We start from the raw sequence: 17,922 nt of genomic DNA on the forward strand, positions 1-17,922 counted from the left end.
CGGGCATCTTTCTAGAGCTCCAACGTCATGATTTGAGAAATATCTTCTGAACAGTCATCCAACTAGGAATTCCATGTAAGACACTCGGGCATCTTTCTAGACCTCCAACGTCTTGATTTTACCTTTTTTCCCCCCCCCCCCCCCCCGAGTTCCCAGTTGTCTTGAAATCACCATTTGATCCCTCAGCCCTGCCTAATGAGGTCACAGCAACTTAGGTCCTGGTGGTCTTTGCGCTCCTGAGTGGCGCAGCGGTCTAAGGCACTGCATCTCAGTGCTAGGTGTTACCAGGCTGTATTACAACCGGCCGTGATTGGAAGTCCCATAGGGCGGCACACAATTGGCCCAGCGTCGTTAGGGTTTGGCCAGGGTAGGCCATCATTGTAAATAAGAATTTGTTCTTAACTGACTTGCCTAGTTAAATAAAGGATAAATAGATAAATATCAGATTTGTCCTCACCCGGGCTCTCAGAAAGCAGCCCCGACAGCTTACAGACAAGGAGTTATGATGACTGAATATTATCAGGTCGGAATAACAAAACTATGTTGTAAAATGTAATAATGGGCCTATAATAGGAAACCTGTTAACATTTAGCTACTCTGTAACTACAAGGCCTGTTATGTTATTGTGGTATTTGTAAGCCAGACACCAGGAGCAGCTTTTGTCTGCCCTTCCCATTTTGGTAGACCACTGCAGGCCTAGGCCTACTTTTATGCCTATGACGGTTTCTGACACTACACTTGTCACTGCTCGGTTACATTTGACCTTGAAATTCTTGCTACAAATTGTTACATTTTTTTTGTGACCTCTCCCCTGATTCATAGCCTACTGGAATACCCATTTTTGTCACCCCTAGTGGAGAAAAAACGGACCTACAATGACAAATAAAAAAGTAGGGATGAGCGCCATGTCTGATTCTCCGGTAGTGTAATAGAGAACCGGACACTTTAACGTTTTAGCTCCAGGGTCGGGGATCGCGTTCGGTCTCGGTATCGAGGATGTCCGAGAGCGCAGGTGTTCAGCAGGGCTCCCCGGCCATCGGTGCGGCGGGATCGGCTCCTGCGGCTCCGGGAGCCGGGGGAACGGAGGGTTCGGGCGCCACGGTAGGATCGGCACGAATCGCGGCGAAGAAGGCGCAGCTCCGCTCCTCCCCGCGCSCTAAGAAACTGGAGAAGCTCGGAGTGTATTCCTCTTGCAAGGTAGTTTGTCGTCCATTATTAAATGATTTAGCAATTATTATAAATGTTTCAATGTTTTGCAAGTGGATTGTGTTTCAAATGCTTGTTGGTTTGCAGTGCTGCTATAATGCAAGCGCAGTAAAGGAAGCCATTGCCGCACTATATATATATATTTTCATATCCCTCATTCTCTATTTATGCAAAATTGTCCTTTTGGAAAATAATATCATGACCAAAAACGGCAACATGTTCAGTATGGCGCTCCCATATTTACTATTACAATGTTTCTTTCTAGGCGGGAGAGTAGATTTAAACATTCTCTTGCGCTTTGACAAATTCAGGTTTTGCGTGGTGGTGCATAGCCTTAATGACTCCAAGATAGGGGAGTGTGCGGAGTGTAATTCACCCCTCTGGAAAAGTGACAGTGTTTTTGCTGTCTGTCAGCGTGGCGCGGCGTTGTAAACTATTAAGTATTTATTGCATTTATATAACATCTGCAAGGAGCGACGTCTTTGTTTTGACAGGGTGACAGCTGTTGGGGGGCGGAGTTTGTTGATGTTCATCGGCGCATGTTCCTGTGCGCAGCTCCAGCTGAAAATAATAACAGATATGTAGCACTTGTAGTAAGAGGGCTGTCCCACCAGGCGCGGACTTAGCTATGCGTTTTACATATCCATTTTTGTAATTTAGCTTTAGCAGAGGCTCTTATCCAGACCGACTTACAGGTAGTGCATTCATCTTAAAGGGAAAACTCAAAAACGACTAAAATATAGTTTTGAGTAGATTTTCCCTTTAAGATAGCTAGGTGAGACAACCACATATCTCAGTCATAGTAAGTACATTTTCCTCAATAAAGTAGATATCAGCAGCAAGGTTAGCGCTAGTATGCCACTTGTTTACCAAGCTGTCCATCATTTTTCAACTTATGATGATATCAGAGAAGTTAAACAGGTTTATAAACATGAAACAGCATGCGTTTTCGCTTATGTGGCTTTATCACCCTTGTGACCCTGTGCTGTAGGCTGAGGGGGGCTGTAAGTGTAACGGCTGGAAGAGCCAGAACCCCCCTCCCACACCGCCCCGTACGGACCAGCAGCCCAACACTGTCAACCTGCTGGAGCCCTGCCGCAGTTGTTCCCACACACTGGGTAAGACTAGGGGTAGATGGTACAGGCAGATGTAATGTTCTAGAAAAGCCAAGTAATAAAGTAGGTTTTCAGAGGTACATTAGTCAGAAAAACGAAATAAAGTCTGTCCTCTCTCTCTCTCTCTCTCCCTCTCTGTCTCTCTCTCTTTCACTTTCTCTCCCTCTCAGGTGACCATGTAACCCACCTGGAGAACGTCTCAGAGGAGGAGATGAGCAGGCTTCTGGGTATAGTCCTGGACGTGGAGTACCTGTACACATGTGTTCACAAAGAGGAGGACGCTGACACCAAACAAGTCTACTTCTCCCTCTTCAAGGTAGGCCACAGCTCAACATGTCAACAACACATTACTTTCAGTGCATCGGTTTCACAATTTCTTCTTTCTCCTTCAGCTGTTGAGGAAATGCATCCTACAGATGGGCAAACCTGTGGTGGAGGCACAGGAAAGTCCTCCCTTTGAGAAACCCAGCATCGAACAGGCAAGTAACACACACAAACACCACACACACACACACACACCACACACACACACACACACACACACACACACACACACACCACACAACACACACACACACAACACACACACACACCACACACACACACACACACACCACACACACACACACACTCTGAGGAAAGTGACAACATTTAGACTTCCACAAGATGAAGACATTATATGTGGTTTACATGATCTCTGTGTGTCTTCAACAGGGGGTGAATAACTTTGTCCAGTACAAGTTCAGCCATCTTCCCTCCAAGGAGCGACAGACCATTGTGGAGCTGGCCAAGATGTTCCTCAACCAGATCAACTACTGGCAGCTGGAGACGCCCTCACAGAGACGACAGCGGGCGCCTGCTGATGATGCTGTCGGGTACAAAGTAAACTACACCAGGTAGCAGGCGCCTTTTGATGATTCAATTGCAACTGCTGGCAGGCGTACTTTGGTGATGTGTTCACAGTCGTGACATGTTTATACACACTGCACTGACCACACTGTGGGCTGGCTTCATGTTCTTAATCCTTATGGGGGTGCACAGTGCCCACCTTCATTTCGCAAACACTTAAACATCGATTACTGTAGCTCTGGTGTGTTTAGTGCCCAGTACACCTGTAACTTGAACCTTGGTACCAACAGATACATTGTCCTCCTGGAGCCGATGAAATCCTCTTCCTACCAATAGATGATGCACACATTTCATTCAAATTGTATCACCGTTATAACCCATAATCAAGCCCATATTTTTGTGGTGTGTTTTCCCCCCAGATGGCTGTGCTACTGCAACGTCCCTCAGTTCTGTGACAGTCTACCGCGGTACGAGACGACCCAGATCTTCGGTCGGACCCTGCTGSGCTCCGTCTTCACTGTGATGAGGAAACAGCTGCTAGAGCAGGCCAGGCAGGAGAAGGATACGTTACCCCCGGAGAAACGCACTCTCATCCTTACACACTTCCCCAAGTAAGAGACACACTGAGGGAATACATGCGCATCGTGCACACACACACACACACGAGGTAGAGGAGGATTCCTAGTCTCTGTCAACAGTAGGTGTGATGATGAAGACGTCTGTGTGCTGTAGATTCCTGTCCATGTTGGAGGAGGAAGTGTACAGTCACAGCTCTCCCATCTGGAGCGAAGACTTCCTGGTTGGATCCACAGGAGGACAGATCTCCATCCATACAGGTAAACACACCTGACCCTTGAACTGTAGCCAGTGATATGATATGGGGGTAGTTTAGTGTTAGCACACAATTAGGCAACACACTAGCACAGGGGTATTTACAACCCGGGGGGCTCTGCAGGGGGTCCATGAAAATATACAGTACCAGTTTAAAGTTTGGACACACTTAGTCATTCAAGGGTTTTTCTTTATTTTTACAATTTTCTACATTGTAGAATAATAGTGAATGAATTAAAACTATGACATAACACATAAGGAATCATAAAGTAACCAAAAAAGTGTTAAACAAATGTCACGATGTTCGTTATAATGAAGGTCGGACCAAGGCGCAGCGTATGTTGAGTTCCACATATTTTAATGAAAGTGAAACTTAAGCAAATACAAGTAAAGAATAAACGAACCGTGACGACAATGCAGTGCGAACAGGCAACTAAACATAAACAATATCCCATAACCCACAGGTGGAAAAAATGCAACTTAAGTATGATCCCCAATTAGAGACAACGATTACCAGCTGCCTCTAATTGGGAATCATACACAAACACCAACATATAAAATTAAACCTAGAACCCTACATAGAAATAATAAACTAGACTAAACACCCCTAGTCACGCCCTGACCTTCTCTACCATAGAAAATACAGGCTTTCTATGGTCAGGACGTGACAACAAATAAAAATATATTTTATATTCTTCAAAGTAGCCACCCTTTGCCTTGATGACAGCTTTGCACACTCTTGGCATTCTCTCAACCAGCTTCACCTCAAATGCTTTTCCAACAGTCTTGAAGGAGTTCCCACAAATGCTGAGCACTTGTTGGCTAATTGTTCTTCACTCTAAATCATCACAAACCATCTCAATTGGGTCAAGGTCGGGTGATTGTGGAGGCCAGGTCATCTGATGCAGCACTCCATCACTATCCTTCTTGCTCAAATAGCCCTTACACAGCCTGGAGGTGTGTTGGGTCATTGTCCTGTGGAAAAACAAATGATAGTCCCACTAAGCGCAAAAAAGATGGGATGGCGTATCGCTGCAGCACCCACACACCACCTCCGTGCTTCACGGTGGGAACCACACATGCYGAGATCATCTGTTCACCTACTCTGCGTCTCACAAAGACACGGCGGTTGGAACCAAAAATCTCACATTTTGACTCATCAGACCAAAAGGACCGATTTTCACCAGTCTAATGTCCATTGCTAATTTTTCTTGGCCCAAGCAAGTCTCTTCTTCTTATTGGTGTCATTTAGTAGTGGTTTCTTTGCAGCAATTCGACCATGAAGGCCTGATTCATGCAGTCTCCTCTGAACAGTTAATGTTGAGATGTGTCACGAACCGGCTCGAAGCCCTTAACAAAAAGGGAGACGACGTGGAGATAAGGAATAACAAAATATATTTATTAACTAAAGTAAACTAAATACAATTACCAATGGTATGTGTAGTCAGTAATAAATAGTGTAAGTGAGTGGTTGCGTGCATTAATGTGATAATGAGAGGTGTTGAAAGGTGCCAACGCAAACAAACAAAAACAGCCACAAAAAAATGCCACAATCCAAAATCTATCAGTGTCTGCATGGAGACAGTCTCCCCAATGAATGGGGAAGAGGTGCATTTATTCTGGGACACACCCGAGCCCAGTTGTGTCCCATTTCTCTTGACGACCCTCCCGGCTCCGCCCACCGACTTCCTATTAAGGAAAACAAGAGAAAGAATTCGGCAGACAGAGTGGGAGGGTCGTCACAGATGTGTCTGTTACTTGAACTCTGTGAAGCATTTATTTGGGTTGCAATCTGAGATGCAGTTAATCCCTAATGAATTTATCCTCCGCAGCAGAGGTAACTCTGGGTCTTCCTCTCCTGTGGCGGTCCTCATGAGAGCCAGTTTCATCATAGCGCTTGATGGTTTTTGCGACTGCACTTGAAGAAACTTTCACAGTTCTTGAAATGTTCTGCATTGACTGGACTTCATGTCATAAAGTAATGATGGACTGTTGTTTTTCTTTGCTTATTTGAGATGTTCTTGCCATAATATGGACTTAGTATTTTTCCAAATAGGGCTATCTTCTGTATGCCACCCCTACCTTGTCACAACACAACTGATTGGCTCAAACGCTTTAAGAAGGAAAGAAATTCCACAAATGAACTTTTAACAAGGCACACCTGTTAATTGAAATGCATTCAATGTGACTACCTAATGGAGCTGGTTGAGAGAATGCCAAGAGTGTGCAAAGCTGTCATCAAGGCAAAGGGTGGCTTCTTTGAAGAATCCAAAATAAATGTTGATTTGTTTAACACTTTTTTGGTTACTACATGATTCCATATGTCTTATTTCATAGTTTAGATGACTTCTCTATTATTCTACAATTGAGAAAATATTACAAATAAAGAAAAACCCTTGAATGAGTACATGTGTATAAACTTTTGACTGGTACTGTATATATATTTTTAAATGTTTTTTATGAATATCGCTAGCAACAACAGAATAAACACATTTTGAATTACATACACTACCGTTGAAAAGTTTGAGGTTACTTAGAAATGTCCTTGTTTTTGAAAGGWAATCACATTTTTTGTCCATTAAAATAACATCAAATTGATCAGAAGTACAGTGTAGACATTGTTAATGTCGTAAATGACTATTGTAGCTGGAAAAACGGCTGATTTTTAATGGATACCAGTCTCAACGTCAACAGTGAAGAGGCGACTCCGGGATGCTGGCCTTCTAGGCAGAGTTGCAAATAAAAGCCATATCTCAGACTGGCCAATAAAAAGAAAAGAGTAAGATGGGCAAAAGAACACAGACACTGGATGGAGAAACACCGGTCAGTAGGCTACCGGTCAGTAGGCTACTGGTCAGTAGGCTTCCATTGCGACAAGTTCCGCTGTCTGCTGGTAGGTTTTCTTGACTTGGACATACATGTTTGCCAACACATGGCTAACCTTTGTTCAGCCATCTAAACTGCTTCTCTTTGGCGAAAATGTGTTTGGATGTCTAGCTAATAGGTTATGCTAGATTTTACACTTCCTCTTCCAATTATAATGTGGGGAGGTCAAAAAAATAGAAAACTATACCAAATCTATTCATTTTAAAATGTTCATTACTTATCCTTGCCATTATCATTCACCTGATGATAAGACAAGACATGTGAATGAATTGTTTTGCTAACGTATGATGGGTGTCCCTGGGTCGTCTGTTTGCATGGGAGGGGGTCCCTGTGCAACAAAAGGTTGAAGACCCCTGCACTACCAGGATACATTTCCACACCTCATCACCAGGTGGCAGCACCAACCGGGTCAAGGCAGGGGCTCTGCTAGGAAGCCTTCATAAGCACATCAGGTGCAGGCATTTAGGGTGATCGTCAGTCTGTCCCAGCTGGCAGAGCTGTGAGGCTGCTGGTTTGTTTGGTGGCCATGAGGCCTTCGTTTGGTTTTGAGTCTTTAGTTTGGCATGCCTGTTTTTAGTTTTGCCAAAATGTGTTTGTTTTTTGGGGGGTCACCAACTGAACAAATACTAATCTCCTTGGACCAAGATGTCAAGAAGGAATTGGCCCTGGACCCTGGGAAGTTTGCTGTTTCCTGGGCACATGTACATACAACACGGCCCTCATACTCTCACATCAAATCAGGTTACAGACCATGTAAATTGGCCTAATACCCCTTAACATCGTCCCCAGGCTCCTGGCGTGGGAACATTTAGCCTCAAAGTGGGACTTGAAAGGGGTGTGGTTGAAATTGGGTCAGGAAAGGGTGCAAGCCTGCTACAGCTGTATTGGATTGGACTTTTAAAAATGGCGAGAATCCATACATTTCTATCACAGCAACAGTGTTGCCATATTTGTGGTTTTACCGARAAATTGGGCTACTTTAAAAATGATGTCGTGGGTGAAAATGTATTGTTTGCGTGTTTTTGGGCTATTTCTAAGTAGCACTGCAGCCACCATGTAATTTCTCTTAAAAAATATATCTTTCACTGTGACCTGCTGCTGACAGTGAGGCAGGCTGTTTCTGCTGGGGAGGGCCAGAGGGGTGATCAATTCAGTGATTGAAATTACGATCTCATCCTCAGTAGTCTATTCCAGCAGGTTATTGGAAAACACAAACATTTCTTACCTCAAAATCACCAAGCTATTCATGTTGAATAAATTAGTCTGTTAATTTGAACTAAGGCAAGCTGCTAAATCGTTCAGTTTACATCTTGCCTACATCTTGTCAGGCTACTGTAGATTATCCTGAAAGAGATGTTGGCCTATCAGGGGCCTATAGGCTACCTGTCAGTTTACATTCTGTCTAGGCTACTGTAGATTATCCTGAAATGAGATGTAGGTCTATCAGGGGCTATAGGCTACCTGTCAGTTTACATCTTGTCTAGGCTACTGTAGATTATCCTGAAATGAGATGTAGGTCTATCAGGGCTATTAGGCTACCTGTCAGTTTACATCTTGTCTAGGCTACTGTAGATTATCCTGAAATGAGATGTTGGTCTATCAGGGGCTATAGGCTACCTGCATCTATCTCAGCTAACCATGGCAAAATTGAATTACAATTATAAACTCAGATTTTAGTCACTAGCCTATACCTATTGAAATGACAAGTCAATCTTGACAATGGGCCATTTAACTGTTTGTAGTTTTAACATCTAGCACATAATAACAGCACAACAACACTCAAACTCTCCTGCAAAGTTATGCGCAAAGGGGATATATTTACAATTATAAACCTGGTTCAAGCCCTGAATGGTGATTGGTTGAAAGCCGTGGTATATCAGACCATATACCATGGGTAAGACAAAACATTTTTTTTTTACTGTACTAATTACGTTGGTAACCAGTTTATGATGGCAAAAATGCACCCCGGGGGTTTGTTGTATATGGCCAATATACCACGGCAAATGACCGTATCCAGGCACTCCGTGTTACGTCATGCTTAAGAACAGCCCTTAGCCGTGGTACTGTATATTGGCCGTATACCAGACCCCCTTGTGTCTTATTGCTTAATCATAGCAGTCAAACAAGTTAAATCAACATCATTGAAGAAAAAGGATAAGGCAAATTTAATAAGAGCGAATTACATTTTATCTTCCAAAATATTCAAATTCCTTCAGTACGTCATGTCATAGTTCGCAATAATTATTATTTTGAGGAAAATCTAATTTTGCTTCTAACATTGTTACAAATTACTACGATATTCCTTCTTGATTGCCTTGATAATGTTATGGAAAAAGGGTTTATTGTATAAATATGGCAACTTCTCTATTCTTGTAAAAAAAAAAAAAAAAAAGGGCTAGTTTTCAGGCCTTTTGGATGGGTTTTGAGTGGTCTTTGGGCTGGAAATTCTAGCTAGACCTGACAACCCTGCACAGCGATCATATTATTTTTGTAACTCACTTCCTTGTTTAGCCCATAACTTGTGATGCTCACGCTTTGAAAGATGTGATGTGATTGATATGAGTGCTTCTCTCCACTGTTAAATTGATCTGATGATCTCACCTGTGTATAATGACAGTGATCAGTGCGCCACCGGTGGCCAGGCCTCTGTACTACAGCACCAGCCCAGTATCAGTGGACCCATCCAGCTGTGGCAGTGTCAGTCCTGCCAGGAAGACAGCCTCTGCTCTGGAACCCAGCCTAGGTAAACACAACAGGCTCTAGACACAGATCTAGGATCAGCTTACCCACCAAAAATTATAATCTTAACCATTAGGCTCATTCATCCCTCCTCCTCTCCCCTGAGACGATTCCCCAGGTTGTTGCTGTAAATGAGAATGTGTTCTCAGTCAACTTACCTGGTAAAATAGGGACAACTTGACATATGATCTACCTGTGTAGGTGGGCAGAAGAGGAAGCCATCGGAGCCCATCCCCCATGACGAGACTAAGAAGCTCAGGATCGTCGGCGACATCCCCATGGAACTCATCAACGAAGTCATGGCAACCATTACTGACCCGACCTCCATGCTGGGACCAGAGGTAACATCAAACGCTCAGTCAGTCCGACATAAAGTCATCAATAATTCCAGAGCTTAACACGGAACCCAAACCGGCTGCGCACGTGCGCCATCGTGCATACATTTATTTTGTCCCCCCACACCAAACGCGATCATGACACGCAAGTTAAAATATCAAAACAAACTCTGAACCAATTATATTAATTTGGGGACAGGTCGAAAAGCATTAAACATGTATGGCAATTTAGCTAGTTAGCTTGCACTTGCTAGTTAATTTGTCCTATTTAGCTAGCTTGCTGTTGCTAGCTAATTCGTCCTGGGATATAAACATTGAGTTGTTATTTTACCTGAAATGCACAAGGTCCTCTACTCCGCCAATTAATCCACACATGAAACGGTCAACCGAATCGTTTCTAGTCATCTCTCTTCCTTKCAGGCTTTTTCTTCTCTTGACTTTATATTGCGAATGGCAACTTTCATAAATTAGGTGCATTATTGCCACTGACATCGTTCGCCTTTCAGTCACCCACGTGGGCATAACCAATGAGGAGATGGCACGTGGGTACCTGCTTCTATAAACCAATGAGGAGATGGGAGAGGCAGGATTTGCAGCGCGATCTGTGTCAGAAATTGAAAGGACTTCTATTTTAACCCTTGGCAATGCAGACGCTCGCGAGCAGTGTGGGTGCAATAATTGAATAACATAGATTTCTAAATGTATTTTGCACGCGACGCGAGCGGTGTGGTCAGCCTGTTACACTCTATTCCATCTCAGTTAAAAATCAGTTAGTGCATGGATATCTGATTATGATTGCCCAAAAATTGCCCAAGTCAATGTTTTAGAGACAGTATTATAGAGGTTGATGATGATGTTAAAGCTACTGCTGCTGCTGATGGGACACTGCTAAATCAAAATGAGTACTGTAATAGGACTTGATGATGATGAGTAAGGCTGACGTCATCCCCTACCCCCAGACCAGCCTGCTGTCGGCCCACTCAGCCCGTGATGAGGCGGCACGCCTGGAGGAGAGGAGGGGGGTGATAGAATTCCACGTCATCGGGAACTCCCTCAACCAGAAGCCCAACAAAAGGATCCTGATGTGGCTGGTGGGCCTCCAGAACGTCTTCTCCCACCAGCTGCCTCGCATGCCCAAAGAGTACATCACACGCCTCGTCTTCGACCCGTGAGTGTTACGGTACAGATGGACCCTGCTTGACCCCAAAGAGAAAAATTGTCCCAACTTTGTAGCACAGAAAGAAAAATATATATCAGTGGTCATCAACCTTTTCTGAGAGGAGATCTCTTTCTGAGTCAAAATGCAAGCCGAGCCTTACTGCTCAGAATGTTTTTACATGACTTATGCCAATGCAACATTAACCAATCAAAACAGTTTTGTAGCAATGAGGTTTGTGCAGAAGGATATAGGCCCAATACATTATCACTGCATATTGGCTATGCTTGAATTTCCTTGCCAATGTGGTTGTTCTCAGACCATTTTGAAATGATATTTAAAACATGTAGGTATATGATCACACTGGTAATAGATCATGTGTTGTATTACTTGAGGCACAGCTGAGTGAGCATAATCATTAGCTTTTTTTTTTTTACTGGCCTGATGGCCTGGATCTGATGGTCAGTCTGAGGTGAGGGAGGGAGCAGAGGTGAGGCTGCCTCTCACCTGAATCACTCTCCCTCCCTCAGTCTTCCAGCTGATGGCGAAAGTCACACTGCATTATTTCTGCCTCATGCACCAATTCATGTTGTTACTCCTATGACCAGAGAAAGGGAAATATTCCTCGATATTAAAAAAGACACAAGCAGCTAATAACAACCACACAGCTTATGGGAACACTTTGCTATAGTCATTCATACAGATGCAGTGCTGGTTGTAGCGTGAGTGGAAGTAGGGAGAACGCACATTTGATGGCTTATCAAAGTATTCAACAAAGTGTTGACAGTGGTGAATAACAACTTAAACATGAACTTACTCTTTGCTGTATTCGTTGAGACTCTCTCAAGTCAGGTTTTAAAAGTTTAGAAATCTCAGTATCAACTTTGCTGTGCGTTCGAGGCTTCTTTTTACAGTCTATGGCTCAGTCTACGCAGATAGTCTAAACTATCTGATTGGCTAGCGGTAGGCCTATAAGTGCACTTGATTTGCTCTCTGTGTCTGCCGGGCAGGCAGAGTTCTACCTTCGGACACATGAAATGGTTAAAAATGGGAACACTTTCCCTTCTGAGCGCTAGGGCTGATGAATAAAGTGCACCTTCCGACAACAGCGCAAAACGAATAAAGAAAAAATAGGAATGCAAGGCTTTATAGTTGTTGTTTATTAAGAAATGTGTAGTGATCAACTAGGAATGGCTTAGAGACCGGTTAGTGACCACTGCTCTATATGAAGTTTATATACAGTTGTAACCAAAATGTAATTACTTGGTTCATAACATTTGATACAGAGATAGATATGTTACATTACAAGTATGTTTGACCCCTCAATGTTATGGCAACCATTGAACCTTGAACCTGGCCGTAGTATGAGTTGTTGCGATGACATTATCATTGAAGTGAATCAGAAAAAGGGAACTATTTATTTCCTCTCCAAACAGGAAGCACAAGACGCTGTCGCTGATCAAAGATGGCCGTGTGATTGGAGGAATCTGTTTTCGGATGTTTCCCTCACAGGGTTTCACAGAGATCGTGTTCTGTGCCGTCACCTCCAACGAGCAGGTCAAGGTACGAGACTGCAGCTCTTATAGCCCGGTCCCAGATCTGTTTGTACCGTCTTTCCATCTCCTATGGTAATGTTCGACATGACAGTGACCATAGGACTTGGCTAGACACAAACAAACAGTTCTGGGACCATGCTACAGTTCCTCTTCTGGTCAAATTTCTGTTGGTCTTTACGGATGTACCTCATTCTTCTTGATTGATAAGTTTTTACCTTTGACCCCTACCTATCGTTTCCAGGGGTATGGCACTCACCTGATGAACCACCTGAAAGAGTATCACATCAAGCACGACATCCTCAACTTCCTCACCTACGCAGACGAGTACGCCATTGGCTACTTCAAAAAGCAGGTCAGTACATGATTGGCTGCTTAAAAAGATCAGCAAATGGCATTATTGGTTATCTTGTTATGTTAGGTTCTAATTCTCAGAGTATAAACTTGACGGACACTATGAAAGCTTAAACCAAGTTTATTCTTCCCAGAGGGTCAATACAGCTGCATTAGACAACGACATTTAACACAAGCACTGATATTTAACCCTTTCCTCCTACACATCTGAACAGCCAATGCATCTCTGTTGCTAGACAGAACCTTAGTGATATCTGTTCTTCCTCACTTCATCTGACCTGACCTCTACCCCAAAGTGCTCACTCCTCTTATCAATGCCTGCTACATGTGATCACTTTCCCTACATTCAGCACATTCCAAGCTTAATTGCACACACTATATACAGTGGGGCAAAAAAGTATTTAGTCAGCCACCAATTGTGCAAGTTCTCCCACTTAAAAAGATGAGAGAGGCCTGTAATTTTCATCATAGGTACACTTCAACTATGACAGACAAAATGAGGGAAAAAATCCAGAAAATCACATTGTAGGATTTTTAATGAATTATTTGCACAATTATGGTTGGAAATAGTATTGTCACCTACAAACAAGCAAGATTTCTGGCTCTCACAGACCTGTAACTTCTTCTTTAAGAGGCTCCTCTGTCCTCCACTCGTTACCTGTATTTAATGGCACCTGTTTGAACTTGTTATCAGTATAAAAGACACCTGTCCACAACCTCAAACAGTCACACTCCAAACTCCACTATGGCCAAGACCAAAGAGCTGTCAAAGGACACCAGAAACAAAATTGTAGACCTGCACCAGCCTTCTACAGAAACCAACTTCTGGTGTAGACCTCTAAACCTAAGCACCTCAATATTTCAATAGGATACCTGATAATATAACTATCCCAAGTTTAGAAGTTAGTACCCAGAATCCTTGTAGGGAAACATCAATAAACTGGGTGTCTTTGTGAAATGGACCCCTCTTACAGCTCTGTCTCTCTCTCTGTCTGTCTGTGTCTGTTGTCTGTCTCTCTCTCTGTCTGTCGTCTCTCTCTCTGTCTGTCGTCTCTGTCTGTCGTCTCTGTCTGTCTCTCTGCTGTCTGTCTGTTGTCTGTCTCTCTGTCTCGTCTGTCTCTCTGTCCTGTCTCTCTGTCTCTCTCTGTCTGTCTGTCTGTCTGTCTGTCTGTCTGTCTGTCTGTCTGTCTGTCTGTCTGGTCTGTCTGTCTGTCTGTCTGTCTGGCTGGTCTCTGTCTGTCCGTCTGTCTGTCTGTCTGTTGGGTGTGTGTGTGTGTGTGGGTGTGTGTTGTGTGTTGTGGTGTTGTGTGTGGTGTGTCTATCTCTGTTTGTCTCTGCTCTCTCTGTTTGTCTCTGTCTCTCTCTGTCTGTGTGTCTCTCTCTCGTCTGTGGTGTCTCTCTCTCTGTCTCTCTCTCTCTCTGTCTGTCTCTCTCTCTGTCTGTGTGTCTCTCTCTCTGTGCTGTGTGTCTGTTCTGTGTCTCTCTCTGTCTGTCCTGTCTGTCTCTCCCTGTCTGTTTTCTCCCTGTCTGTCTCTCCCTGTCTGTGTCTCTCCCTGTCTGTGTCCTCCCTGTCTGTCGCTCTCTCTGTCTGTCGCTCTCTCTGTCTGTGCTCTCTCTGTCTGTCTCTCTCTCTCTCTCTGTCTGTGTGTCTTTCTGTCTCTGTCTGTCTCTCTGTGTCTGTCTGTCTGTCTGTCTGTCTGTCTGTCTGTCTGTCTGTGTTGTGTCTATCTCTGTTTGTCTTCTGTCTCTCTCTGTTTGTCTCTGTCTCTCTCTGTCTGTGTGTCTCTCTCTCTGTCTGTGTGTCTCTCTCTCTGTCTGTGTGTCTCTCTCTCCTCTCTCTTGTCTGTCTCTCTCTCTGTCTGTGTCTCTCTCTCTGTCTGTGTGTCTGTTTCTGTGTCTCTCTCTCTGTCTGTCTGTCTGTCTCTCCCTGTCTGTGTTTCTCCCTGTCTGTGCTCCCCCTGTCTGTGCTCTCCCTGTCTGTGTCTCCCTGTCGTCGCTCTCTCTGTCTGTCGCTTCTCTGTTCTGTCCTCTCTCTGTCTGTCTCTCTCTCTCTCTCTGTCTGTGTGTCTCTCTGTCTCTGTCTGTCTCTTCTGTCTGTCTGTCTGTCTGTCTGTCTGCTTCTGGTCTGTGTCTGTCGTCTGTCTGTCTGTCCTGTCCTCTCTGTGCTGTCTCTCTCTCTCTCTCTCGTCTCTGTGTGTCTCTCTGTCTGTCTCTGTCTGTCTGTCTGTCTGTCTGTCTGTCTGTCTGTCTGTCTGTCTGTCTGTCTGTCTGTCTGTGTCTGTCTGTCTGTCTGTTGTCTGTCTCTCTGTTCTGTATTCTTGTCTCCGTCTCTCTTCTCTGCTCTCTGTCTCTGTCTGTCTCTGTCTGTCTCTCTGTCTCTCTGTCTCTGTCTGTCTCTGTTTGTCTCTCTCTGTCTGTCTGTCTGTGTCTCAGGGCTTCTCTAAAGACATCAAGGTTCCCAAGGCCAAATATCTGGGCTACATCAAAGATTATGAGGGAGCGACGCTGATGGGCTGTGAGCTCAACCCCAGCATCCCTTACACRGAGTTCTCTGTCATCATCAAGAAACAGAAGGAGGTGTGTGTGGTGTGTGTGCGCGTGTGCCTACAAACGTGTCTATCTGTATAATAAATTGCGTTACCTCAATTGTCTCTCTCTCGCTTTCTGTCTCCCTCCCTCTCTCTTTCTCTCAGATCATAAAGAAACTGATAGAGAGGAAGCAGGCTCAGATCAGAAAGGTCTACCCAGGACTTTCCTGTTTTAAGGAAGGAGTTCGGCAGATTCCCATTGAGAGCATTCCTGGAATACGTTGAGTTTCTCCCCCTGTCATTATATGCCTAATTAGTCTACCTTCAGCAAAGGTTCAAAGGCAAATCTAAAGAGAGGTAGCAGTGAAGTGGGGTAGGAAGGAAGTGTGTGGACAGTGTCTCTAATTTAACTCAGCTCCTCTTTGTCACCAGGAGAAACTGGATGGAAACCGGTGGGCAAAGGGTGGGTCTTTCAGCTCCGTATAGCTTATTCTCATCTATTGTGCATAGCATTTTAGTAAACAGAAAAAAATATGCTTTGAGGGTTTCGTCTGAAGGCTTTACTAGTGAGCTACCACTGTTATCATTATGGTAACTCTGACAGGAAATTAGGTGATAACTTCCTGTTGTGATCCCAGGAAGGAGCTGAAGGATCCAGATCAGCTGTACAGCACCCTGAAGACCATCTTACAACACGTTAAGGTGAGGGGCACGCACACATGCACACAACTCGCATGCATGCACGCACCAACGTGCGCACGCATACACACACAGGTTTCTCACTATGTGTTATGTGTTAGAGTCACCAGAATGCCTGGCCATTCATGGAACCAGTGAAGAAGACTGAGGCTCCTGGTTACTACCAAGTCATCCGCTTCCCCATGGGTATGTATGGCACTACGCATGGAACACATCTGTGTCTGGGTCAACTCTTCAGGGGAAGSAATATAGCAGTACATAACTTGTAAGAAAACAAATCTGGGTAATTGAATTGAGCATAGTTACCTTAGTCAGAGACCAACACGTAATGGTTAGTGTAGTCATATGGTGTTTTTGGTTAATCACATCAGAGTTTGGTTTGGTTTAATTTGATCATTTAGACTAGAGGCTAATCAAGATTCATGTTAATGTTGTGTGATTATCTCCAGACCTGAAGACGATGTCTGAGCGTCTGAAGAGCAGGTACTACACCACGCGGAAGCTCTTCATGGCCGACATGCAGCGCATCTTCACCAACTGTCGAGAGTACAACCCTCCAGAGAGCCAGTACTACAAGTGTGCCAACCTGCTAGAGAAGGTCTTCTACACCAAGATCAAGGAGGCGGGCCTCATTGAGAAGTGACGGGATGGGAGGGGCTTCAAGGGAGATGGGAGGGGCTTAAAGGGAGAGTGTGGTTTAGTTCTAATGATTTTCAAAAGGTTTTTATTGTCTTAGTCTTTATTTTTCTACTCTTGTCAACTAGAAAAACAGTAGGACCGGCTATATGGAGTAGGGAGGAGGGTTTTAGGTTCATTGGAATACTCAATGTCTGCTGTTCTATCACTCTCTTCTCTCCATCCTTGTCATACTGCCTCCTCTGTCCTTTACTCTGTGTTATCAGTCTCTGCTTSTCCCTTGCTCCACCTTGTCTTTGTTGACTCAGGAAAACAGATGTCATACTCCACCTGTACAGCTAACCTAACCCTACATCTGTTCAGAGTCCTACTACATGTAGACGTCACATCTGTGAACAGCTGGACTGTCTGGGAGAAACGGGGAGGGATAGTCAGCCAGTCAGTTACTCAGCCATTCAGTCTGTCGGTCTCCAGATTGGTGTTACTGGGTCGTAATGGTGTAGGGTGAAGTTGCCCCTAGACACTGATCTTGGGTCAGTTTTGCATTTTCCCTACTAATGTTAACAGTTATGATTGTGGGATGGGAAGCTGATCCTTGATCTGTACCTAGGGGAAACCTCTCCTCAGGAGCCATAGTAATCAGTAATTAGTTCTAATGTGTATGTGTGTGTTACCTAACGCGCGTGTGAGTGTACGCATGACATCATGCGAGGTCTGTGTCTCAGAATGTATGAGGTCAAAGTTTCTATGTATGTTGTTAGAGTTCATCCTGCCAAAAAAAGGACAATTATATTTCAAATCCGTATGTATACATTAAGTAATTCAAGAGGTTAAACCTCTTGAATTATTTAATYTATATTTTCAATGTACTGTATATAAGTTACCCGTCTTGCTTGTCCATGTAAAAAGTCTCATAAGGCAAAAGGTGACCATGGAAATGCACTTATTTATTTTCAAGCAACTATTCAGCACCTCATGGTGAATAAGAACATTTTTGTTTTCCATCGAGCTGTTTTGTGTTTTTAGGGAAATGCA

The 17,922-nt window shown here is 44.0% G+C and overlaps 1 protein-coding gene across 4 annotated transcripts; it reads left to right on the forward strand.

Moving 5' to 3' along the window:
- Positions 1-906: 906 nt before the first annotated feature.
- Positions 907-17,466, forward strand: LOC111955906 (histone acetyltransferase KAT2B). Of its 4 annotated transcripts, none has more exons than XM_023976272.2 (18): positions 907-1,197; positions 2,198-2,324; positions 2,492-2,637; positions 2,714-2,800; positions 3,036-3,217; positions 3,590-3,781; positions 3,903-4,006; positions 9,505-9,630; positions 9,828-9,967; positions 10,921-11,129; positions 12,554-12,680; positions 12,915-13,025; positions 15,458-15,601; positions 15,718-15,832; positions 15,985-16,015; positions 16,191-16,254; positions 16,353-16,437; positions 16,701-17,466. In XM_023976272.2, exons 1-18 carry the CDS (start codon positions 997-999, stop codon positions 16,892-16,894), a joined length of 2,385 nt encoding a protein of 794 aa, XP_023832040.1. In that variant the 5' UTR covers positions 907-996; the 3' UTR covers positions 16,895-17,466. The 4 variants fall into 4 exon arrangements, with proteins under 4 accessions (XP_023832040.1, XP_023832042.1, XP_023832041.1 ...); XM_023976274.2 differs by having other exon boundaries at positions 16,362-16,437; XM_023976273.2 differs by having other exon boundaries at positions 15,988-16,015.
- Positions 17,467-17,922: the final 456 nt, after the last annotated feature.

The sequence above is a fragment of the Salvelinus sp. IW2-2015 genome, linkage group LG31 (assembly GCF_002910315.2).
Source record: "Salvelinus sp. IW2-2015 linkage group LG31, ASM291031v2, whole genome shotgun sequence".
Taxonomy (NCBI): domain Eukaryota; kingdom Metazoa; phylum Chordata; class Actinopteri; order Salmoniformes; family Salmonidae; genus Salvelinus; species Salvelinus sp. IW2-2015.